General features: G+C 40.3%; 1 protein-coding gene across 14 annotated transcripts in view; it reads left to right on the top strand.

Annotated features, from left to right (window-relative positions):
- BPTF (bromodomain PHD finger transcription factor) overlaps positions 1-26591 on the top strand; it is a 145667-nt gene that overhangs the window by 32690 nt on the left and 86386 nt on the right. For 11 of the 14 annotated variants that reach the window (XM_049637626.1, XM_049637625.1, XM_049637627.1 and 8 more), the window contains exons 2-5: positions 6748-7570; positions 16155-16378; positions 20080-20286; positions 20837-21025. In XM_049637626.1, the coding sequence (XP_049493583.1) occupies positions 6748-7570; positions 16155-16378; positions 20080-20286; positions 20837-21025 (1443 nt within the window). The remainder of the gene's footprint in view (positions 1-6747; positions 7571-16154; positions 16379-20079; positions 20287-20836; positions 21026-26591) is intronic. The other 3 variants (XM_049637632.1, XM_049637633.1, XM_049637637.1) reach the window with 1 other exon arrangement.

Here is a 26591-nt window from a genome sequence, read left to right as displayed (position 1 = left end):
CTATTGAGAGACAGAGACAGAGCATGAGCAGGGGAGGGGCAGAGAGAGGAGACACAGAATCCGAAGCAGGCTCCAGGCTCCGAGCTCTCAGCACAGAGCCTGATGTGGGGCTCGAACCACAAACCATGAGATCGTGACCTGAGCCGAAGTCGGATGCTTAACCGACTGAGCCACCCAGGTGCCCCAAGAGTCTCTTATGTTTCATCCCCCTCCCTGTTTTTATATTCTTTTTGCTTCCCTTCATCTGCTCTGTTTCTAAAAATCCTCGTATGAGTGAAGTCATATGATATTTGTCTTTCTCTGACTAATTTCACTTAGCATAATACCCTCTAGTTCTGTCCATTTGTAGTTGCAAATGGCAAGATTTCATTCTTTTTGATTGCTGAGTAATACTCCATTGTATATATATACCACATCTTCTTTGCCCATTCATCCATCAATGGACATTTGGGTTCTTCCCATACTTTGGCTATTGTTGATAGTGCTGCTGTAAACATTGGGGTGCATGTGCCCCTTCAAAATAGCATACCTGTATCCCTTGGATAAATACCTAGTAGTGTGATTGCTGGGTCGTAGAGTAGTTCTATTTTTAATTTTTTTTTAATTTAATTTTTTTAAAATTTACATCCAAATTAGTTAGCATATAATGCAACAGTGATTTCAGGAGTAGATTTCTTAATGCCCCTTACCCATTTAGCCCATCCCACCCTCCCCCCAGTAACCCTCTGTTTGTTCTCCATATTTATGCATCTCTTATGTTTTGTTCCCCTCTCTGTTTTATATTAGTTTTGTTTCCCTTCCCTTATGTTCATCTGTTTTGTCTTTTAAAATCCTCATATGAGTGAAGTCATACGATATTTGTCTTTCTCTGACTAATTTCACTTAGCATAATACCCTCCAGTTCCATCCACATAGTGCAAATGGCAAGATTTCATTCTTTTTGATTGCCGAGTAATACTCCATTGTGTATATATACCACACCTTCTTTATCCATTCATCCATCGATGGACATTTGGGCTCTTTCCATACTTTGGCTATTTTGATAGTGCTGCTATGAACATTGGGGTGCATGTGTCCCTTTGAAACAGCACACCTGTATCCCGTGGATAAATGCCTAGTAGTGCAATTGCTAGGTCGTAGGGTAGTTCTGTTTTTAGTTTTTTGAGGAACCTCCATGCTGTTTTCCAGAGTGGCTGCACCAGCTTGCATTCCCACCAACAGTGCGAAAGAGATCCTCTTTCTCTGCATCCTCGCCAACATGTTGTTGCCTGACATGTTAATGTTAGCCATTCTGACAGGTGTGAGGTGGTATCTCAGTGTGGCTTTGATTTATATCTCCCTGATGATGAGTGATGTTGAGCATTTTTTCATGTGTCAGTTGGCCATCTGGATGTCTTCTTTGGAGGAGTGTCTATTCATGTCTTTTGCCCATTTCTTCACTGGATTATTTGTTTTTCGGGTGTTGAGTTTGATAAATTCTTTATAGATTTTGGATACTAACCCTTTATCTGATACATTGTGTGCAAATATCTTCTCCCATTCTGTTGGTTGCCTTTTAGTTTTACAGAGTGTTTCCATCGCTGTGCAGAAGCTTTTTATTTTGATGAGGTCCCAATAGTTCATTTTTGCTTTGTTTCCCTTGCCTCCGGAGACATGTTGAGTAAGAAGTTGCTGTGGCCAAGATCAAAGAGGTTTTTGCCTGCTTTCTCCTTGAGGATTCTGATGGCTTCCCGTCTTACATTTAGGTCTTTCATCCGTTTTGAGTTTATTTTTGTGTATGGTGTAAGAAAGTGGTTCAGGTTCATTCTTCTGCATGTTGTTGGCCAGTTTTCCCAGCACCACTTCCTGAAGAGACTGTCTTTATTCCATTGGACCTTCTTTCCTGCTTTGTCAGAGATCAGTTGGGCATACATTTGTGGGTGCATTTCTGGGTTCTCTGTTCTGTTCCATTGATCTGAGTGTCTGTTTTTGTGCCAGTACCATACTGTCTTGATGATTACAGCTTTGTAGTACAGCTTGAAATCCTAGAAACAAGTACTTTAAAAAGATTCTTGGGGCACCTGGGTAGCTCAGTTGGTTGAGTATCTGACTCTTGATTTCAGCTCAGGTCACAATCCCAGCGTCTTGGGATCAAGCTCCACATTGGGCTCTGCACTGGGTGTGGAGTCTGCTTAAGATTCTCTTCTCTCTCTCTCTCTCTCTCTCTCTCTCTCTCTCCCTCTCCCCCTTCCCTCCCTCCCCCTCTCCCCCATGTGTGAGCTCTCTCTTTCTCTCAAATAAATAAATTAATTAATTAACTTAAAAAATATTAAGGATTCTTGGGGCACCTGGGTGGCTCAGTCGGTTAAGTGTCCAATTTGATTTTGGCTCAGATTGTGATCTCAGTTTGTAGGATTGAGCCCTGTGTCGGGCTCTGTGTTGATGGTGTGGAACCTGCTTGGGATTCTCTCTTTCTCGTTGTCTCTCTCTGTCCCCCACTCATTCTCTCTCTGTCTCAAAATAAATTAAAAAAAAAGTCTTTTTCATTTCAGCATATATGAATTTTACTTTATTCTTTCCAACTGCCATTGTGTAAGTGTATCATAATTCATAATTCATTTAGGTATTGATGTATATTCAGGCTAAAACAAAACCCACAAAACTTCAACTTAAAAAAATTTTTTTTTAAGTTTATTTATTTTGAGAGAGAAAGAATGTGAATGGCAGAGGAGCAGAAAGAGAGAGAGAGGGAGAGAATCCCAAGCAAACTCCACACTGTCAGGGCAGAGCCCAGTACAGGTTTAGATCCCACGACCCAGTGGTCACAACCGGAGCCAAAATCAAGAGTCAGTCGCTTAACTTACTGAGCCACCCAGGTGCCCCCAAAACTTGAACTTTCATAAACCCTTGCGTTCGATTTTTTTGTACTTACTTAAATGCATATGTGTATATCTGTAGGATAGATTCTGGGAGGTTGAATTGCTGGGTCAAAGGGTTATGCATTCAGATAGATTTTGCCAAATTGCCTTTTAAAATTTGAAATAATTTATACTTTCCCAATAATGCTTCAGAGGAAACTGACCTATATTTAATGTTAACTTTCAAAAGTGCTCACCCTGTTTACTATGTACATGACTATAGTCATGATTTGAATAGAAGCTCTTTTGTGGTTTCCAGCTAGATGTATAGAATATAGAACTTATGGGCCTTTTTTTTTTTTTTTTTTTGCCTTTTTTCCTTTTATTTCTAAAACCAACAGAAAATGAACAGACTTTAGCTTTTTTTTTTTTTTTTTTTTTAGAGAGAGAGAGTGGGGGAGGGGCAGAGAATCTTTTTAAGTTTGAGAGAGAAAGGAAGGAGTGGGGAGGGAGGGAGAGAGGGAAGGCAAGCCTGGGGGAGGGGCAGAGGGAGAGAGAACCTCGAGCAGCCTCCACACTCAGCCTCCACACTCAGCCGGGAACCCGATGTGGGGCTTCATCCCACAACCCTGGTATCATGACCTGAGCCGAAATCAAGGGTTGGACATTAACCGACGGAGCCACCCAGGTGCCCCAACTTTAGCTGATTAATAATATGAAGTTATATAATCCGTTAAAATTCAGATCTACGCAATGGTTATCCAAAGTCTTTCAGAATGTATGAAAGCTGATGCTTTAAAATTAGACATTAAATTAATTTAGATAATACTTCTGTTACCGCTTTAAAATAGATTCTTATCAGCAGTTTGTTTTTTTTTAACATTAACTGCTTTCATTGATAGTCTTCAGTAATTTATTGTGTTTCTCATTATAAAAAGCCTGCTGTGTATACAGTGTCAGATACTTTTTTTAAGTATTCTCGTTTGCAAGTGACCGAAGACAGACATGTTCACTTACGCACGAGGGAAATGGTTTTGGTTTCCGAAACTGGGAAATCCTAAGGATAGGTTCCACCAAGGACTCAAGAATTGTTAGTACTTACGTGTCGCTTCTGCTTTTGTCCATCATCTTTACTCCCTTCTTCCATGAGGGAAGTAGAGATGACTTAGCCATGGACAGCTCTGGCCTCATTCATGGAGAGAAGGGGCTTCAGAGCACTTCTCATCTGAATATAAAATCCCAAGGAGAGTCTTGCTGGCCTGCCCTGGGTCATATCTCCATGCCATACTGTGACTGGGGCCCCATCACAATCACGGCGTGGGGAAGGGAAATTCTCAAAAGGGAGTGATGCTGGGAAAATACTGCTAATGAAAGAAATATGCCAGATTCTGGGCGGCTCGGTAGGTTAAGCGCCCAACATCGATTTAGGTCATCTCACGGTTGGTGGGTTTGAGCCCCACGTCGGACTCTGTGCTGACGGCTCCGAGCCAAGAGCCTGTTTCGGATTGTTGTCTTCCTTTCTCTCTCTGCCCCTCCCCGGCCTGTGCACTCTTACTCTCCCTCTCTCAAAAATAAATAAACTTAAAGGAAAAAAAAAAGAGTTGGGTGTTCAGCTGGGGAGATGGAGTAGATACCATGAAAAGGTAATATAGCATGAGGTAACATGGTTCACAGAAGGCTACATGAATTCAGAAGAGCCTGGGGAGATTAGAATAAGCTTTTGAACGTAATGGTAAATACAGAGTTAAATCTCAAGGTGGTGGTATATTCCACACCAGTTGGTTTCTTTCTCCATAAGTCACTTGGATCCATCTTTTTGTTGTTATTCTCACAGCCAGACTCTGAATCCAGGTCTTTATCTTCTGCTTCATTGCAGAACATGCCCTGTCTCTGGTCTCTTCCTCCTTGTCCTGTTCCTTCTGTTCAGTGAAGCCAGAGAAGTCTTTCTGGAACAGTGTACCCTTGTCCCTGCCCCGCTTAAAAAACCTGGTAACCCTCATCACTGCCGGAATAAAGTACTCTACAGACTCCTAAAGACTCTACATTCTGGTCCCAGAACTGCTTTCCAGCCTTCCTTCTGGAATTCTTTACTTGGATGCTCTTTGACAGTGTCTTGCATAAACAGCTGAGGGAATGCAGAGACCGGGTCTGTAAGCAGTTTTGTCTCGCTTGCGGACTTGTTGTTTCTTCTCTCATTTGAGGGAATCCCTCTAGGTTCAGCCTTCCCTTTTACTCCTCTCTCTCATTTATATTTATACAGACGAAGCCCAGATAATTTCCAGGAGGCACTAAAATGGGCTGGGTTACCCATCATGGTGCTTATTATCACGGTGATTCTGGGATTTAATCGAATCTGTGAAAAGTGCATCTGTGTAGATGGTACCCCTTTCGTGAAGTTTGCCGAGATGTAGGCTCACCAACAGTGTCTGGCCCAGGGTGATCCTTTGGACTTTTTTTCTGCAGAAAGTAATGGATACATTTTTATTTGGAAAATCTTTTCAATGAATGAATATTGGGTGTGCATTGGATAAATTAAAATATCTTCACCTTTTATATTCTTTAGCATGCTTTTTTCTCCTGACACCCTACACCCTTTTAGTTATGAGACTAAGCTCAAAGTGAGGAGGTCTCTGGAATGGGGGAGGGGGCAGGCAGTTCAGAGGTTACCAGTAGCCCTAAATCATGGTTGATAGAAGCTAATTGTACAGCAGTGAATTAAGGTTAACTTATCTTGTTAAAATTGTTTCTGATATTTAAAAATACTTTTCCTATTCTGTAAACATCATTGGAAGTAATAATAAAAAAAATAATATAGGCACAGCTGTTTAGGAGACACTTGTTTCAACAAGTTTTCTTTTTAAAATTTATTTTTAGACCAAGTGCAAGCAGGGAGGAGGGGTGAAGGGAGGGAGGGACAGAGAGAGAGAGAGAGAGAGAGAGAGAGAGAGAGAGAGAATATTTTAAGTAGGCTTCATGCTCAGCTTGGAGCCCAATGTGGGGCTCGATCCCACGACCCTGGGATCATGACCTGAGCCTCGATGAAGAGTCGGACCCTCAACCGACAGAGCCTCCCAGGTGCCCCTCAACGAGTTTTCTTATTATACAGTAGGGCTTATTAAAATCCCTCATAGATTCATTCAGAAAATTAGATGAGCTCCTATATGCTTGGAACAAACTAAGCTCTCAAATGCGCTGTATATTGATACATTTATATATATACATATATATTCCTGGACATCACATCTCATAACAGGTACCTACAGTTGCTTAACCCACTGCTAAAAAATGCATACAATCTGTGTCTGTTTCCTAGGTGAGCCTCCCTTTTTTCTTCTCTTTTTACTTCTTCCTTTCTTCTGCCTTTCTGTCTCGGCCCTAACTTTGTGTTGCACTGTGGAACTCTCCGATACGTGGCTCTCAGGAAGCATTTCTGGCAGAGGAGAAGGGGTGCTATACCAGAGAACTTCCTGTTTGTCGAGAGCCGTTTCTGTATCACAGCTGACACAGTGTGAGCTCTCTTGTGCCTGTTACCTCACATGGGGATGTTTTTTTCTCATTTATGTTCTTTACAGATCTTTCGCGAGTGCACTGTTACTTTTGACCATAGTTACCTGGAAACCACTTACCCCCTCTAGATAATTGAGAGGTGATTACGATTAAATTTGTGTTTTTTTTTTTTTACTTCTAGTTTGTGATATAATGGGAAAACTTTGAGTTCGGATGTTTTTTGACTTAAAAACTAGAACTGAATCATTGCTTCTTGATCCTGTTTTAACTTGACAGTTATTAGAAAAATCGGAGTGTGCTTATCTGTTTTTTGAGGTGTATGTCCAGACAGGGAAAAGCTAGAGAACCGTAGTTTGCAGAAATGACGGATTGATTTGTAATGATGCCATTTCTTTATTTGCAGGTAGGCGAAAACCGAGAGTACATCGGCCTCGTTCTCCGATATTGGAAGAAAAAGACATCCCGCCCCTTGAATTTCCCAAGTCCTCTGAGGATTTAATGGTGCCTAATGAGCATATAATGAATGTCATTGCCATTTATGAGGTACTGCGGAACTTTGGCACCGTTTTAAGGTTGTCTCCTTTTCGCTTTGAGGACTTCTGCGCGGCTCTGGTGAGTCAGGAGCAGTGCACGCTTATGGCGGAAATGCACGTCGTGCTCTTGAAAGCGGTTTTGCGCGAAGAGGACACTTCCAATACTACCTTTGGGCCTGCTGATCTGAAAGACAGCGTTAACTCCACGCTCTATTTCATCGACGGGATGACGTGGCCGGAGGTGCTGCGGGTGTACTGTGAGAGCGATAAGGAGTACCATCACGTTCTTCCTTACCAAGAAGCAGAGGACTATCCCTATGGACCAGTAGAGAACAAGATCAAGGTTCTGCAGTTCTTAGTCGATCAGTTTCTTACCACAAATATCGCGCGGGAGGAGTTGATGTCTGAAGGGGTGATCCAGTATGACGATCACTGTCGGGTTTGCCACAAACTTGGGGATTTGCTTTGCTGCGAGACGTGTTCGGCTGTGTACCATTTGGAATGTGTGAAGCCGCCTCTCGAGGAGGTGCCGGAGGACGAGTGGCAGTGTGAAGTCTGCGTAGCGCATAAGGTGCCTGGTGTGACCGACTGTGTCGCCGAAATCCAAAAAAACAAACCGTACATTCGACACGAACCTATTGGATATGACCGAAGTCGAAGGAAATACTGGTTCCTAAACCGGAGACTCATAATGTAAGTGTGACGGTCTTAATTTTTGTGTGTGTTTAAAATCGAGCCAGTTTCCTTCCTGACGGAGAAAACCGAGCTCGGCCGCTGATGGAATATAAACCTTTGTGATCGAATAACGAGTTACGTAGTTAAGTAGTTTCTGACTTGAAGGAATACGTACCTTAAAACAGCTTTTTAAGTTGTAGGGAAAGAAGAGTGTATGAAAACGTGCAAATTACACACCCAGGGTATTAATTGCCTGGGATGGGAGATAGACTGTTACAAGGCAGATGCCACGGGGGGCCCTTCCCTGACTTTATTCCCTGCATCCCTGCAGCCTATCGTGAGGCGATCTCCACCCTTATTTTGGTGTTAGGATTTTCCTCTCGTTTCGGTTTCGCTGCATCCATACGTAAAATGGACCGGCAAGAACAAACCAGCCGTCTGAGGAAAGATCGGTTTTGTCATCATTGTCTCCCAGGAGGAGGAGAGAAGCTCTCCAGACTCATGGTCGCAGCCTGACTTCTGTTTTTCTGAGGGTTTTCAAGAGGCTCTTCCAGGCAGGTCAGGGGGAAGCACAGGAGACCGTCTGGGAAAGCAGAGCATTTACCTCGGTCACGTGTCGGGCAGGGTTGGAGTATGGACTTGGTTTTGACGTCTTGTAGAAATACGATCGGAGGGAGTGGGCTGCTTTGTATTTTCAGCTTCTGAAGTCTTCACAGCTTTCTTGCAGCTCTCAGAATTAGGTCAGATCTTATAAAACCAGTGGTGGGCTGAAAGGAACATCGAGCAGGGCTTGGAGAAGATAAGCAGGAACTTCCTCAGCGCCTGGGCAGGCCTCGCCAGGTAGAGGGAAGCGTCCCAGCCGGGCCCCCCCTTCACTTACGAAGATGGTACAGAGTAAACAGGTCCTCAGTTCTGGGCAGTCGTCGTCTTGCAGTGTTGCTGTTGAGAAATCTGAATCTGTTCGTTGCTTCTTTGTATGTGACCTGTCGGGACTTACCTGGAAGCTTAGAATCTTCTCTTTGCTTGTAGCGTTTTGCGGTTTTAGAGTGATATGGCCTCGTATGAGTCCTTTTTTTATCCGCCGGGTGCTTGGTGGGCACTTTCAAATCTGGCAGTTGAGTCCTTCAGTTGAGAACTTGTCTTGAGAACTTCCTCCTCTCCTTTTCCCTGTTGTATTTATCTTGTGCTATTATTTTGTTGAACACTGGTCTTCCTGTTTTGGCCTTCTGATTTTCTTACCTTTTTCCTCCAGTTTTCCTCTTTGTCTTTTTTCTTCTTTGGGGTGGGAGGGAGGGAGGGAGGGAGGGAGGGAGGGAGGAAGTGAGTATATATGTGTGTTGTTCAGTTTTTCTGGAAGATTTCCCTATCTTAGTCTTTCAGCCCTACTATTTAGATTTTCTTTCTTACTATCGTATTTTTATTTTCTAAGAGCTCTTTTGTTCTTAGAATCTTCCTCCTTTAAAAAAGTAATAAGGGGCATGCACCTGGGTGGTTCACTCAGTTGAGCGTCTCACTTCAGCTCGGGTCATGATCTCACGGTTCCTGAGTTTGAGCCCCTGCATCGGGCTTGCTGCTGTCAGCCCAGAGCCCACCTCAGATCCTCTGTCCGTCTCCCCTCTTTACCCCTCCCCTGCTCATGCCTGCGCCTGCTCACGTGCACTCGCACATGCCCTCTCTCTCTCTCTCTCTCTCTCTCTCTCTCAGAAATAAACATTAAAAAAACCTCTAAGATAGGAGTAATTATAAAAAAAAAAAAAAAAGTAATAAAATCCTGGACACCTGGGTGGCTCAGTTGGTTAAGCACCCAACTTTTGTTTCAGCTCTGGTCATGATCTCACGGTTTGTGAGTTCGAGCCTGCTGTCGGGCTCCCAGGTGCCCCAAGTCAAATACAAAACTTTAACTATTATTGTTAGTGATAATTAAGTGTTCCTTGTCAATAATTTGAGTAAATTTTACATCTCTTTAAAAGTTAGATTAAAATAAGACAATTTCAGTGTGATGCCCTCTTGTGGTAGATTATATGTGGACGCCTGGTGAAACTTGAAACAATGTGAATTATTCAGTTGACAGTATGTGGAGATTTGGTATATACTCTCCCTGGACGGTTAAAATGATAAATCAGTGGACTTATTGCCCAAGGGGGGCATACCTAAAGCAAAGTCTGGGGAAGTGAACCAATTTTTAATTGCAGTGCTATCTTTCCTATAGGCCCAGAGCCTGCTTGGGATTCTCTCTCTCTGCCCCTCCCCTGCTTGTGCACATGTTCTCTCTCTCTGTCTTTCAAAAATAAATAAGTAAACTTTAAAAAAAGTAAAAGTGTTTTTTGGGGGCACCTGACCCTGCTTAGTCAGAGGAACATGCAACTCTTGATCTCGGGGTTGTGAGTTAGAGCCCCACGTTGGGGGTGGAGATTACTTAAATAAATAAATATACTTAACAACTTTTTTTCATTTTCAAATGTACTAAATTATAATTTTAAACCTATATTGCTTTGCACCCATACCTCCCCGTTCTAGCTTGTAAGCCGCCTATTTCCTTGCTAGCTTAATGCCATCAAACCTGCATCGGTAAGCCTTCTGCCGTGTCCAGTTCTGTATATCCCGCAGTCTCCTGGACACGTTCACACAGCAGGCACCTCAAACACAACATGTCCAAAACTGAACTCGTCACTTCCCCCGCATTACCTACCTAGCTTCACCCATTGATCCTATCTGTAGTAAATGGGATCACCATTGCACCAGCTGCTCAAGCAAGAAACTCAGGAATAGGCTTTTGTCTTGTATTGTTTATTATACCTTTTAATTACTCCTTAAATTCTAAATCTGATTTTCTCCGTTCTTGCTGCCCTTATCATAACATAAGCCAACATCATCTGGATTGGACTCCTTTAGTAGTTACCCCTGTGTGTAACTCCCCACTACCCAGTTCTAGTCTCTGTTCCACAGCTGGATGATTTCAGCAATTTGGATCAGGTCTCTTTCTCCCTCAGGTTGAAAAAACCTTTCAGTTACTTCCATTTGCTCTTAACAGAAAGTTCAGATTCCTCCATTTGCTCTTAACAGAAAGTTCACAGTTCCCTAATTTCGTACATTTAATTCTCTTGTTTCCCATTACCTGCCCCCCCCCCATAAATAAATAAATAAATAAATAAATAAATATCAAACTAAAACATCCAGAAATCTTTTGGCTTATTCTCAAGTCTTGGCCTATATATGCCCTTTCCTAGGGCTTTCTTTCCCTGAACCTCTTTCCCTCTTGCACCTTGAAAGATTTTTTTTTTTAAAGTTTAAGTTTTTTATTTTTGAGAGAGAGAGCATGAGTGGGAGAAGGGCAGAGAGAGAGAGAGGGAGGGAGTGAGAATCCCAAGCAGGCTCTGCACTGTCAGTGCAGAGCCCGACTTGGGGCTTGAACCCGCGAACTGCGAGATCATGACTTGAGTCAAAAGCAAGTCGGATGCTCAACTGACTGAGTCACCCAGGCGCCCCTCCTTTATTTATTTTTTTAAACACCCATCCCACTTGTAATTATTCGTTTTAAGGTAGGTATCACATACTTCATAAGATGAAGAAAATAGTAGCAACTCTGCATTATTATACCCAGTCGACACTGGCAGCGTTCTAAGTGTTTTATGTGTTTGAACTCAGTCCTCACGACAACATTTTGATAGAAGTATTGCCACCCCATTTTTCAGACAGAAGTTGAGGCACAGAGAGGTTAAATAATGTATTCAGTGTCGCACAACTAGTCATAAGTAGCAGAATCAGGATTCAGTCCCAGGTATTCTGGCTCCAGAATGTGTGCTCCTGATCTGCTCGGACTGCCTGACCTCGCTGGTGCTTTAACTGCTAAATCCCTAGCTGGGTTGGTTTCCTGTGGCTGCTATAACCCAAGTACCACAAACTGGGTGGCAGAAGTTTATTCTCTGGCAGTTGTGCCAGCTGGAAGTTTAAACTCAGGGTGGCAGTGGGGCCGTGTTCCCTTTGGAGGCCCTAGGAAAGAATCCATTCTTGCCTTTTCCAGCTTCTAGTGGCTCAAGTGTTCCTTGGCTCGTGAGCAACATAATTCCAATCTCTGCTTACCTCTGTCTCTTCAAGGAAGCCGAAGCCTTTTCCTCCAGTATCTCCAAATTCCTCCAGCCTTTCCCCATCACCCAGTTCCAAAGCCATGTTCCCATTCTTAGGTGTTTGTCCGAGGGCTCCATTTCCCCTGTACCGAAAGTTGAGTTTCCTAGGGGTGCCGTAACAAATCACCATACACGGAGTTGCTTCACACAACAGGAATTTGGTCTCTCACAGTTGTGAAGCCACAAGTCTGAAACCTCAGTGTCAGCAGGACTGGTTCTTTCTGGAGACTCTGAGGGAGACTGTTCCAAGCTCTAGTGGTCCCTGGCTGTCCTTGACATTTCTCGGCCTATAGGCAGATGGATTATGCGAATCTCTGCCCGCACCTTCACATCACCTTTCCTGTGTGTCCCTGTGTCTTCTCTTCCACTTACAAGGATACCAGATTTAATCACATTATATCTGCAAAGACCCTGTTTCCAAATAAGGTCACCTTCTAAGGTTTCGGATGGACATAAATTTTGGAGGGATGCTATTCAACCCACTACTACTGTTCCTTACTCTTAGTTTCTGTGGGTTTGTTTAAAAATGAAACTTGAGACTTATTGTTAGTCTTAACCTCCTCCTTGTCTTGCCTGAGTGAAAGCCAAACAGACTTTAACATGGAGACCTGTAATATTTATGTTTGCTCTTAATTATGTTTTTGGCAGACGTTTTCATTCCAACCTGTCTTCCCTGCCACCCTGTGAGCTCCTTTGAGCTGATTAGTGTCTTTAGGAAAGCCAGGCCAGTTTGGGTGTGCAGAAGGAACATTGTAGGCACTGTAGGGACAGAGCGTCAATAGAAACCACATTCTGACCCCCAAACTAAATATACATACACATCAGTGTATATTTATATAGGAAAGCTTTTGTCACTTTTATAATTAAAACAAATAATTTTGATGATATAAACTCTGACAATGTGTGCCCAAGTCCGCAAGTATTGGGACAACTTGGCGGGGCACCTGGCTGGCTCAGTCAGTAGAGCATGTGACTTGTGATCTCAGGGTTGTGAGTTCAAGCCCTATGTTGGGTGTGGAAATGAAAAAAATAATAAAATAAAAAATAAAATAAAATAAAATAAAAAAATGAAAATAAAACAATAAAAAAAGCATTGGGACAACTTTTCACAAGGTGCCTGGCTGGCTCAGTCAGTAGAACATGTGACTCTTGATCTCAGGGTTGAGTTTGAGACCCTCTTTGGGCACAGACATTGCTTTAAAAAAAAAAAAACAAAAACAGAACAGCTTTTCTTTGAAAACATTAGCAGTTATTGTTCACTCTGTTTTGTTACTTTATGCTTTTAACAAATTTATCCTTCTACAGCTTCAAGAAGAAAAAAGTTGTCAGTGTTGTGTATTACCTTTGATGAGCAGAATAAAAAAGTTACTGGGCACCACATTTGTAGAGGGACATTTAAGGGAAGAAAATCAGGGGAGCGAAGACTGGAAAATGTGCTGTAAAGAATGACTAAGGGCGCCTGGGTGGCTCAGTTAAGCGTCTGACTCTTGGTCTTGGCTCAGGTCAGTATCTCATGGTTCATGAGTTCGAGGCCCACATTGGACACCATACTGACAGTGCTTGAGATTCTCTGTCTCTTCCTCTCTTTCTGCCCCTCCCCCATGTGTGCTGTCTCTCAAAATAAACTTAAAAAAAAAAAAAAAAAAAAAGAATGATTAAAGTATTTGAGCATGTTTGGCCTGAAGAGAAAAAACAGCAAAATTACAGATGTGAAAGATTTGAAGTAAAAGGTTTGAAGGACTGTGTGTGGAGGATATGTTAGTTTTATTTCACATAACTCCAGCAGGCAGAACCAGGCCTAATTGGCAGAAATACTAGGTTTGTGTCATGTCATTAAAAGGAAGAACTTTCTAAAAGGGCAATTCCAATCCAGAACGGACTGCTATATGAAGTAGTGAGTTCTCCTTTAAGATGAAACTTAAGATTAAAATTGAAATTATTCTTTGTTTAAATGGAAATTATGCAGGTGTCTATATGGATTAAGTCAGCTATTAGGAACCTTTTCAGTAGTATGTGAGTTACTTGAAAAAATAGAATGTCCGTTTAATTAAATTGGTTCCCATAGAACCCCGTTTTCATGTTGAAATCTTATGCTTGTAAATTATGTTTTCTAACCCCAAAATGTTTTTATACAGAATGTTTCTCTTGTTTCATTGAAATTGGTAGATATTTCTGAATAAAGAGGATAAAGCACATTGTAAAAGAAAGAATTTAACATCTTTATAACAGTGAAATCCTTAAGATTGATATTTTAGATAATAATCAGGCTGTCCTATAACTCTTACGCTCAGTCAAAGCTAAGTACTTTCTGATTTGATATTGTCACTTAATTAGAATTTTGATACGGTATTGCCTTTTGAAAGCATTTTATTAGTTTTTTTGATTAGAGGACTCTGACATCTTTAACGTTGTAAATTGGGATAAGATTGTTGTCATCACTCAGTCATAAGAAGTCAGTAAAAATACCCTTATAGAGCAGATTTAAAAAAAATGATTTTCAGCAATTTTTTAGAAAGCTTCTAACAGAGCAATATACTAATTTCATATGTTAGCAGATGCTGATTTTAAAGAGCAAAGCAGGGGGTGCTTGGCTGGTTCCGTTGGAAGAGCATGCGACTCCATCTCAGGGCTATGAGTTCGAGCCCCAGGTTGGGGGTAGAGATTCCTTAAATAAAACTTAAATGCTATCTTGCTTTGCTCTTTCTTTTTTTTTCTGTTCGTGTTTGAAAAGTTTTGATAATTTCGATATCCATTTATTTATCCATGACTTGATATGTCCCTTCTTTCTTTAGAATTACTGGATGATTCATTCCTGGAATTCTGCTCAATTTTTATTTATTTGCTACCTTAATAGTAGTAATCATATTTTATATTTATTGATTACTAACAATGTGCCTGGGTACTACAATCTGTGCCTTATTATAACACCTCTAATTCTTATTGCTGACCCTGAAAATAGATACTGTCATTCCCATTTTAGCAGCTAGATGAGGCTCAGAGAGGTGGTGTCTTTTTCATGGTTGCATATCTCATAAATGCCTGAACCCATTTTAAAGCCAGATCTTTCTTTAAAAAAAAATTTTTTTTTTAATGTTTATTTTTGAGAGGGAGGGAGGGGCAGAGAAGAGGAAGACACAGAACCCGAAGCAGGGTCCAGGCTCTGAGCTGTCAGCACAGAGCCCCACGTGGGGCTCGAACACACAGATCGTGAAATCATGAACTGAGCCGAAGTCAGATGCTCAACCATCTGAGCCACCCAGGCGCCCCTAAAGCCAAGTCTTTCTTGAAGCCTAGTTCTTTCAGCTTTGTGAGTTTGCTGTTGAGTAGACAGGAAAGTTAAACTCTCGGCAGGTACCTCACACATGCTCCTGGACTCCTTTCGAATGAGAGAATATCATCGCATGTATTTCTCATAGTCCCGTCGTAGGCCTGAATTTGCCTTGGGTTTGTAGTTAGTGGCCATCCCTGCTGGAGTCTACACCTCCGTTACAAGTGGGTGGGACCTTTGGAGAGATGTAGGCAGGGCTGGGGGCTGCTCCTCTTCTCCCCATTTTGAACTTGGGCCATAAGAAGGGAAGAGACACGAGACATTATTGCTCATTGAGATCACTCTTCAAGGACCAGAATTTAGCAGAGCATTTATACCATGTTGATGGAAATGTTCTAAACTGGATTGTAGTGTCAACCTGCTCTGAGTATAGTTTAAATGTTTCTGGTTAAAATTTCATTCGTATGGTTAGAGTGATGATATCAGAGTTGACTGAAGTAGAACCAAGACTGTCCTCCACTGAGCACTCCCACACTTTGAATTTTGAGGTCCCGTTTCTTTTTTCTCCCTTTTCAAGTTTTATATATGTAAGTAATTTTTACATGCTGTGTGGGGCTCGAACTCATGACCCCAAGATGAAGAGTTGCATGCTCCTTCCACTGAGCCAACCAGGTGCCCCTTGAGATTCTGTTTCTGTGTGTCATATTTTTAGATACCTTTCTCTGCTGCTATACTAATTCCTCTCTCCCCACTATTACAAATTATTTTTTTTCTTTCTTTTTTTTTTTTTTTTTGAGAGAGAGAGAGGGCGGGCAGGGGAGGGGGGAGGAGGGAGAGAGAATCCCAAGCAGGCTCCATGCCCAGTGTGGAGCCTAATGCAGGGCTCAATCTCATAACTGTGAGATAATGACCTGAGCTGAAATCAAGAGTCGGATACTTAACCGACAACTGAGCCACCCAGAGGCCCCACAGATTATTCTATCATAAGCTGCTGTGGGCTAGGAAATCCAAATACTTAGAGATTGCTCAACTAGAACAAAAGTAACCCGAGTTTGAATGAGACCGGAGGGGAGTTTTTATGAGCAGATATACTGAACACCTTAAAACGTGCAGTTTGTGTTACATATTTTAACTTTCATTGCGTAGATGGCAGCTGTCAGATCAGTGCCATTATAGCTAACATAGAAAGTGTTTTTGTTCTTTTAAACAGAGAAGAAGATACAGAAAATGAAAATGAGAAGAAAATTTGGTACTACAGCACAAAGGTCCAACTTGCAGAATTAATTGACTGTCTAGATAAAGATTACTGGGAAGCAGAACTCTGCAAAATTCTGGAAGAAATGCGTGAAGAAATCCACCGACACATGGACATAACTGAAGACTTGACCAATAAGGCTCGGGGCAGTAACAAATCCTTTCTGGCGGCAGCTAATGGTAAGAGGGAAATCTTCTCATTTTACTTGTTACTAAATTTGAGATAAATTCTTGGTATTAAGTCACTACAAAATTTGAAGATATTAACATTTCAAATATGTATATTTTAATTCCCGATACTTTCATTTTCCCAAGAGAACCTTGTTCATCCCAGCATAAATTAGGGATGCTATGCATTTTAGCATTTTGTATATTGCCTCGGTCATTACTAATATTTCCCCAACTGTTTTCTTTAATTCAAGTTACCTTATTATTAGGAACCGTATTTTTAATTATGAGGAATAGTATTCTTTTAAAATTTAGTCTTTGCTTTCTTTTTTATTTTAAGTAAAACTTAATCTTAGAATAGTTTTATAGTTACGGAAAAGTTGCTAAGGTAGAACAGTGTTCCATATAGCCTGCACCAGGTTTCCCCATTAGTAATGTAGTTAGTGTGACACATTTGTCATAAGTAGTGAACCAATATTAATACATTATAATACCTGAACTCTATACTTTATTCATATTTCCTTATTTTTACTGACATCCTTTTTCTGTCTCATGGTCGCATCCAGAACACCACATTGCATTTACTTATCATGTCTCTTAAGGCTCCTGTAGACTGTCACAGTTTCTCAGACTTCTTATTGATTTATTTATTTATTTATTAAAAAAAAATCTTTTTTTTAACCTTTATTTATTTTTGAGACAGAGAGAGACAGAGCATGAACGGGGGAGGGTCAGAGAGAGAGGGAGACACAGAATCTGAAACAGGCTCCAGGCTTTGAGCTGTCAGCACAGAGCCTGATGCGGGGCTCGAACTCACGGAGTGCGAGATCACGACCTGAGCCCAAGTCGGATGCTTAACCGACTGAGCCACCCAGGCGCCCCATCTCAGACTTCTTATTTTTGATGACCTTGACAGTTTTGACGGGTACTGGTCAGGTATTTAGTAGAATGCCCTCTGTCTGGATTTGTCTCATGTTCTTCTCCCAACTGTGATTATGGATTTGGGGAGGAAGACTACAGAGGTGAAAAGTGCCATTCTTATCATCATACCAAGATTATGTGCTGTCAACGTGACTTATCACTGATCATGTTAACCTGGCTCAGGTGGCGTTTGTCAAGTTTCTCCACTATAAAATTACTCTTTCTACCCATGCTGTGCTTTGGGGAAGAAAGTCACTACGCACAGCCCACACTCAGGGAGGGGAGAGTTAGGCTCTCCCTCCTGGAGGTAGTGGCTATCTACATAAATTATTTGGGATTTTTCTGCACAGCAGATTTGTCTGTTCTTCTAGTTTATTATTCAGTCATTTATTTATATCGGTGTGGACTCATGGATATTTACCTTATCGCTTGGGTTATATTTCTTTTTTAAATTTTTTTTTTTCAACGTTTTTTATTTATTTTTGGGACAGAGAGAGACAGAGCATGAACGGGGGAGGGGCAGAGAGAGAGGGAGACACAGAATCGGAAACAGGCTCCAGGCTCCGGGCCATCAGCCCAGAGCCTGACGCGGGGCTCGAACTCACGGACCGCGAGATCGTGACCTGGCTGAAGTCGGACGCTTAACCGACTGCGCCACCCAGGCGCCCCTATATTTCAATACCTAATTTACCTTGGGTTACCTTGGATTATGGATATTTACTTTATAGTTTGGGTTATATTTCAATACCTAATTTACTTTCTTGCTCAACTTCTTGCTTTATAAAAGATAATAAATACTTATGATTTTTTTAAAAAGTTCAAATAGTATAAAAGGGTATACAGTGAAAAGTGAATCTCCTTCATAATCCCGTTTCACCTTGCTTTTTTCCAGACACGCTATTATTGCCATTTTTAAAATCCTGCTAGATCTACTCTGCATGTTTAATAAGTATCACCTGTGTTTTCTAATAGTGCATTTTAATCTTAGATAAAATGATTAAGACTTTGAAAGTACACTTGAACTGCCTGGCTCTGTTCTTCTATATGTGTTATCTGCTATACATATAATCCTATTAATTTTCCCATTCTCCATTTACTGAAAAATTTCCCCATTTTCTATTTGCTTAAAGTAGAATATTTATATGTAATAAATATATCTACTTAAGCTATATCAGAGCCTGTTCCTACATGCTCTGCATCTGTAGTGCCTTTAATTCATGTGTATTTTTTGAGAATGCTATAGTCATACTGTTATATATAAATACTGTTGCATACAAATATACTTCGTCTTCAGAAACTAGCAGACTGATTACCAAGGATTGTGTTTATTCATATCTGGTGGTAGGAAGTATTTTTCTGTTACATCTGTTTAGAAAAATATGTAACATTTTCATCAGATAAGTTTTAGTTGTCAGAATTCTTTGGGGAGGTTGTATCCCCTTCTTGCTATTTTCTCTCCATACAGTAGATCAAATAATAAGAAATTTTATTACTTTCAGTCAGGCTATATCCCTCTTAGTTTTCTTTCATGAATCATGGCATTAAAATCGGCAAATCTCAGGGCGCCCGGGTGGCTCAGTTGGTTGAGTGTCCCGACTTTGGCGCAGGTCGTGATCTCATGGTTGGTTCATGGGTTTGAGCCCCGTGTCGGGCTCTGTGCTGACAGCTCAGAGCCTGGAGCCTGCTTCAGATTCTGTGTCTTCCTTGCTCTCTGCCCCCACCCCCCACTCGCGCGCGTGGTCTCTCCCTCTCAAAAGTAAGTAAAAACAAAACATTAAAAAAAATCGACAAATCCCTTTTTATTCTTACATTCTCAGCTTTGAGTACGGTAATAAAGAACTATCCAGTCTTTAAGTGTGTTTTTATCAAATATGTTAAATTAGAAATATTTTCTAGAGTGAGCTTGCCTATTCACAAAATTATGTACATAATATCATCTTAACTAATGAACAAAACCAAAATAAGATGTATAATTAAAATGTTTAGTGGTCTGACTTAGGGGAATGTGAAAAACTAAAAAGTGTCCAATATAGAGGAATTAGTTAATTCCATTATGGATTATCATGTGGTAGAACACTAGAGAATTGGAGAATTATGTAAGATACCATGCAAAAACAGTGCCTGGGTCATTGAGGTACTTAAATTCTTCTTCTCTAAAAAAATTCTTTTTCTCTAACTAGGTAATAGACCAGCTTTTATCAAAAAATAACCAACTAGCATAGAATGATTATAGTTGGTATGCTATTTATATTTTTCAAATTTCCTACAATGAGCATGTTATATTTCAGTGTAATTCAGCATGTAGTGTACTTTTTGTTATTAAAAAAAATTTTTTTTTTAATGTTTCTTTATTTTTGAGAGAGAGAGAGAGAGAGAGAGAGCGTGCAACACTAGTGGGGGAGGAGCTGAGAGAGAGGGAGACACAGAATCCGAAGCAAGCTCCCGGCTCGAGCTGTCAGCACAGAGCCTGACGTGGGGCTCGAACTCATAAACCTCTAGATCATGACCTGAGTTTAACCGACTCAGCTTCCCAGGTGCCCCAAGAGTCAGATGCTTAACCGACTGAGCCATCCAGGTGCCCCTACCATATATTTTCTAGAAGTGAAGATTACCCCATTGGTTGTGTTCTATGGGCATCAATATCGTATCGGTAATCTTGATCCTTATTTCTTAGTTCCGGTGTTTTGACATATGTAACTTTAATAACTTGTATTGAAACTCTTGAGTGACATTTGTGGTACTTTTTCTATATTTGGTATACCTGGAAACAAAATTTTTTGTTTTTGTTGTAGAAGAAATTTTGGAATCCATAAGAGCCAAAAAAGGAGACATTGATATTGTTAAAAGCCCAGAAGAAATAGAAAAGGACAAGAATGAGACTGAGAATAATAACTCCAAAGATGCTGAGAAAAGCAGAGAGGAGTTTGAAGACCAGTCCCTTGAAAAAGATGGTGATGACAAAGCACCAGATGATGATCCTGAGCAAGGAAAATCCGAGGGTAAAAAAATTACTTGGCTAGAAAATAGTATTTCATCAGTGTTATTTATGAAACCTCCAATTTTGCTTTCAAAATGAAAATGAATCCTTTTTTTTATTAGTAATACCTCTATAATTTTATATTTCTAAAGAAATTAGGATATCCTTTCCTCTTGTAACATGTATAATCATTGTAATGAGTTTTATGTATTGGTAGATTTGCTATAATATACCCATATCTCTATTTATACTTCCTAATAAGATACCCTTTCCCTGTAAGATTTGTTGGTGAAAAAAATCACTATTTTTATACCAGAATATACACTTTTGTATGTGTTACGTTCATTTTTATATTAATTACTTAAACGTTCTTAATATTTTAAATATTCTTAAATACTCTTTGGATTGCCTACTGCAAAAATATCCCAAAATCTAATTGCTTCAAAATGGCCATCAAATAAAAGCAGGTTTTCTTGGTGATCATTCATTTTTAGTAGTTGATTGAATGTGGCCATTTGTCCTAGAGCAATTTAAAGGATATCTTTAAAGTTTTGTTGTGCATTTTACTGTAGAGCCAACAGAAGTTGGGGATAAAGGTAACTCTGTGTCAGCAAATCTTGGCGACAACACAACAAATGCTTCTCCAGAAGAGACTAGTCCCTCTGAAGGGAGGAGTCCCGTGGGGTGTCTCTCAGAAACCCATGATAGCAGCAACATGGCAGAGAAGAAGGTGGCATCTGAGCTCCCCCAGGACGTGCCAGGTACAGAGGGCAGTGTATCAATGCCTCTGTAATGGGGGGAATCCTTCCCTTTGGTAGTAAGAGCTGAATGTCACCTGGAATTTTAAAGTATGTGTTCATTCATGCTGCTTGCTTACATAAGTGCCATCCCTGATTGCTAAATTGTCACCTAACATTCGGAGTTTGACACATTCTTGCACTTAGTGCTTGAAACTCATCATAATCTTCATGCTTTTTTAAGTTCATTTAGCTGGTTTTGACTAATAGACTTATTTGTATATTTTATCACCAGATCATAGTGGCAGACATTTTGGTTTTAAGTACTTACATACTAATGGCTCAGTGTTGAATGATTTGACCATTCCAATTCTGTACGTACTAACAAATTAATTTTATGTTTGCATGTGCTTGTGTGGTTTTTTTTAAACATTTCAAACCATGATGTTATGATAGAAAACCATTGTCACAAAACATTTTGTGCAAGATATATTTTGAAATGTAAGTTAACCAATAATCCATATTTTAAGCTTTTCTAAAATTAAAATTGTGCTTGAAGTAAGTTTTATCACACACGAAGGATGTCATTATACCTTTCATTTTGCCTTGTTTTTAAATGAGAAAGAATTTTTATTTTAGGAACTGTGTATTTTTTTAAAAAGCAAACTAAAAAATTCAGATGAGTAAAACAAAATAAACACTGGTAATCCTACCAGAAAGGAAGAATTGTAGCTAATACCTTGATGGAAATCCTTAATGATTTTTTTCCGTATATTGTAAGAATATCACATATTTTCCAACTTGCGGTACTTTCGTTGCTACATTTCATACTGGGGATGTGATTCTGATGTGTTGGGAGGAAGATAGCATTAGCAGTTGGAAGATTTGATTCTAGATCTGCTTCTGTCATTAAGTCAATGTTATTTAATCTTGCAAGGCCTCAGTGTTCCTGTTCTGTTAACTTGAAGGATTTTGATGATCAACAGTGCTTGTGTGACTGCTCTCAACTGAGTGTTTATAAACAGTAAACTGTTGCTGAAAACACCAGTGTAACATTAGGTTACATGCAGTGATGTGTGTGGAGGGTCCCGAAGAATCACAATAATAAGCTCACCATGTTTTATGCTAATGAGAGACTGGTCACTAAGATGAAGAAAAGTCTGGAAACTGCTATCTGGTGAAATGAATACAGAAACAAATTTAATGAAAAAACTTTTTTTTTAATGTTTATTTATTTTTGACAGAGAGAGAGAGAGAGAGAGCGCGAGCATGAGCAGGGGAGAGGCAGAGAGAGAGGGAGACACAGAATCCAAAGCGGGCTCCAGGCTCTGAGCTGTCAGCACAGAGCCTGATGCAGGGCTCGTGAGATCATGACCTGAGCCGAAGTCAGACGCTTAACCGACTGAGCCACCAAGGCGCCCCTGTTATTTTTGTTATTAGAATGGTTTAAGGGGAGAAACTCTTATCTTAGTATGTGACTTAACACTTTTAAAGGGCACCAAGTGAAATAATATATATAAAAGACTTAGCATAGTATCTGACGCATGTTAACTGCTTAATAAATGTTGGATACTGTCCTTATTGCTGTATAGTCAACTCTTTGAAAGAGTGAGAAAGCCCAGCAAGTAAAAAAATAATAAAGTGGGTGAGTTGAATTATATACATTTACTGATTCACTCACTAGTAGTTAACATAATTCTTCTAAATGAGATCCTTTGTATTTAAACTTTGTATTCAGGTGGTTTTCTTCATGCGTAGTCATGAAAAATTGATTTAGATGAGAACCCGAATAAGAAGTGTTAAGAAAGCTAGAATGGGAGCAAATAGCAATTGTCAGTAGTTGTGATCAGAGTGGATTGGGGCCATTAGCAGGATCAGAGTGCTAGATAGCTGAAGATGCTGTAGATTCGAAACCTGACCATTTAGTAAATCATAGTTCTTTTCTTGACTAGACTAATAAATGAAACCAAACCTAGAAACCTGATAGTCTTATACTTGCTTCCAAAACAATATGAAGCATTTTTAAAGATACTAATTAAACATACCACACCAGTCTTTAAAGAGGAATTTGATACATTTAAAGTAGGTAAAAACATTTTGGTAGGTCCCTGACTGTAAAACTTAATGACACTAGTGACCGAAATGGACAAAGTCAAGGCCCTTGAGGACTTTACTTTCTAATGGGCAGTAGACAGGCCTAATAGTAGAGTTCTGACCCTCAGAGAAGACTATAACGTGTCTCTCTGCTTCCTTCTGTTTCTCTTTCTCTATGAGCTCATTTATTCAACAAATATTTATTGAGCGTAATGGTGCCTGGCAGTGTGCTAGGTACCTTGTGGTGTCCCCGGACCAATTTCTGTTACCATTCTTGACCACTCTGTGGTCAGTAGATGAGATGTGGTATCACAAGAACTAGAGAGGGGGGTTATTCTAGGTGGATGAAAAATAACAACTGATAGAAGGCATCTCACAGGGTTTTCTTTTCTAAATCTTCAGAATGTGTTTAGACACCTAATTTAACGACTAAAGTTTATCAGTAGAAGACTGTCAGATTGGCAAGTGTTCGGTATGGAAAGATATATTATGATAAACTTTTTCATTAAAGTATAGCACTTGGTTAAGTAATATTCAGTAAATAGCTTGATAGATATTTACAAATATCTACACAGGTGGAACACACCTGTGTAACCACATCATTTCCCCTCTTAGCCGCCACTGCCCTCACTCCCACAAAAGCATTTACCATCTTGACTTCTATAAACACCAGTTAGGATTACCTTTAAAAAAATAGTATCATACAGTATATACTTTTTGATGTCCAGTTTTTTTTGCCTCCACAATATGTGTGAGCCATCCAAATGTTGCTTGTAATAGTAGTACATTCCTTTTTATTGTAGTATAATATTCTATTATATAGATAGATGACGATTAATTATGAATTTATTATTCATTTTCTGAGTTGATGGGCATTTGAATGGTTTCCAGTTTGGGACCATTGTGAATAATGCTACTATGAATATTTTTTTGCATGTTTTTTATGCTCATATATGTACCTTTCTAGAGCTATGAATCTAGTTGGGGATTTCCTGGGCCGTTCATTTTATGTATGCTCATCTGTAATAGGTGCTGCTGGTTTTCCAAAGTGGTTGTACAAGTTTATACTTCTATCAGTAGTCTACAAGAGTTCTAGCTCCTCTACATCCTTGCTAACACTTGGTATCATCAGTATCATTCTTCTTTCTTTTCCCCTTTATTTTATCCGTTCTGATGGCAATGTAGGGATATCTTTTGGTGGTTTGGACTTGCAATTCCCTGGGGACTAAAGATGTTGAGCACCTTTTCATGTATACGAAATATATGTGTGTATATAGGTCATTTGGTTACCCTCTTTTGTAAAGGACCTGTTAGTTCCTTTGTTTTCTATTATGTGGTCTCTTTTTCGTTTGTGGTTGTTTCATGGCAGAGGGTTAAATCCAGTCCCTCTGCTCCATCTGGAAGCAGAAATTCCTACGTTGATTCTGTAAGTGTTAACCCAGTCTCATATTCCTGGAATAAATACCATTTGGTTGTGGTGTATTTTCATTCTTATATATTGTTGCATCCAGTTCGTTAATATTTTATTTAGGAGTTGGCACTGATACGTGAGATTGACTTGTAATTTTCCTTTTCTGTTAATGTCCATGTCCGGCTTTGGTGTCCAGATTATGCTGGCCTCACAAAATGAGTTGGGGCTAGTTCCCACTTTTTCTGTTGTCTGCAGGAGTTTCTGTGAGTTGGTATTATTTATTAGTTAAATAAAGGGCTTTTTATTTTTTTCATGAAGCCACTGGTCCTGGAGCTTTTTTAAAATTATTATTATTTTTAATGTTTATTTTTGAGAGAGAGAGAGCGTGAGCAGGGGAGGGGAGACAGAGGGAGACACGGAATCTGAAACATGCTCCAGGCTCTGAGCTGTCAGCACAGAGCCTGCCACGGAGCTCGAACCCACCAACCGTGACATCATGACCTGAGCTGAAGTCAGACGCTTAATCAACTGAGGCACCCAGGCACCCGGGCCCTGGGGTTTTTATTGTGGGAAAGATTAATTTTAGATTTGGTTTCTTTGATGGATAGTGGGCTATTCATATTTTCTGTTGTTTTATGTCAGGTTTAGTAAGTTGCATTTTTCTAGGAATCTACCTATTTTGCTTAAATTTTAAATTTTATTGGCATAATAACATCCTGTTTCTTTGGTGTCTGCAGGGATCTATAGTGATGTTCTCTTTTTTTTTCAGTCCAGAAATTGGTTATTTGTTTTCTTTTTAATCATCTCACAAAACTTTGTTAAATCTCACAAAACTGTTAACACCTTTTATTAGTCTTTAAGAAAAATAACTTTTGGCTTTGTTGATCCTTTTCTGATTCTGTGTTTATTCCAGTTTATTTCTGATCCTGTCTTTATTATTTCCTTTGCATCTTTGTGGTGTTTTTTTTTAACTGCTCCTGTTTTTTAAAAAAACTTTATTGAACTATAATTGGCATACAAAAAGTTGTACATATTTAATGTATACTCGATGAGTTTGGAGATAAATATACACTCAGGAAACCATCACCACGATGTGTGACAAACATATTCATCACCTGGCTTTTTTCCCCTGCTTTTAAAATTTTTAAATTTTTATCATTTTTGTGGGTTGCACTTATTTTTTTTAAGTTTATTTATTATTTTGAGAGAGAGAGAGCGCACACACAAAAGTGAGAGAGGGGCAGAAAGAGAGGGAGAGAGAGGATCCCAGGCAGGCTCTGCACTGGCAGCATGGAGCCTGATGCAAGACTCAAACTCACAAACCTTGAGATTTGATGTGCATTTTACTGTAGAGCACAGAAGAGATCATGACCCGAGCCACCCAGGTGCCCTTTGTTGGTTGCATTAAAACAAAACCAAACCTCCTCAAAAGAGTATCCTAGTTGATACTAATTATCCTTCTACATTCAAAAAAAATTTATTTATTTATCTGTCTATCTATCTATTTATTTATTTTGAGAGAGAGAGAGAGAGAGAGAGAGAGGGAGAGAGAGGGAGAGGGAGCAGGGGAGGGGCAAAGAGAGCAAGAATCCCAAGCAGTGTATAGCCCAACGTGGGGCTTGAACTTACAAACTCTGAATATATGTGTTTTAGTTGGGTGCAGTATTGGGCAATCAGGTCAAGGTTTATTTTATTTTTTTTATTTTTTAGAGAAAGAGAGCATGAGTGGGGGGGAGAGGGGCGGAGGGGTGGGGGGGGCAGAGGGAGAGAGGGAGAGGGAGACAGGGAGGGAGAGAGAGAGAGGGAGACAGAGAGAGAGGGAGAGAGAGAGAAGGAGAGAGGGAGGGAGGGAGAGAGGGAAAGAGAGAGGGAGGGAGAGAGGGGAGGGGGGAGAGGGGCGGAGGGGTGGGGGGGCAGAGGGAGAGAGGGAGAGGGAGACAGGGAGGGAGAGAGAGAGAGGGAGACAGAGAGAGGGAGAGAGAGAGGGAGGGAGAGAGAGAGAAGGAGAGAGGGAGAGAGAGAGGGAGGGAGGGAGGGAGAGAAGGAGAGAGGGAGGGAGGGAGGGAGGGAGGGAGGGAGGGAGGA

The sequence above is a fragment of the Panthera uncia genome, chromosome E1 (genome assembly GCF_023721935.1).
Source record: "Panthera uncia isolate 11264 chromosome E1, Puncia_PCG_1.0, whole genome shotgun sequence".
Taxonomy (NCBI): Eukaryota; Metazoa; Chordata; class Mammalia; order Carnivora; family Felidae; genus Panthera; species Panthera uncia.
This window is presented reverse-complemented; position numbering and strand designations above follow the sequence as displayed.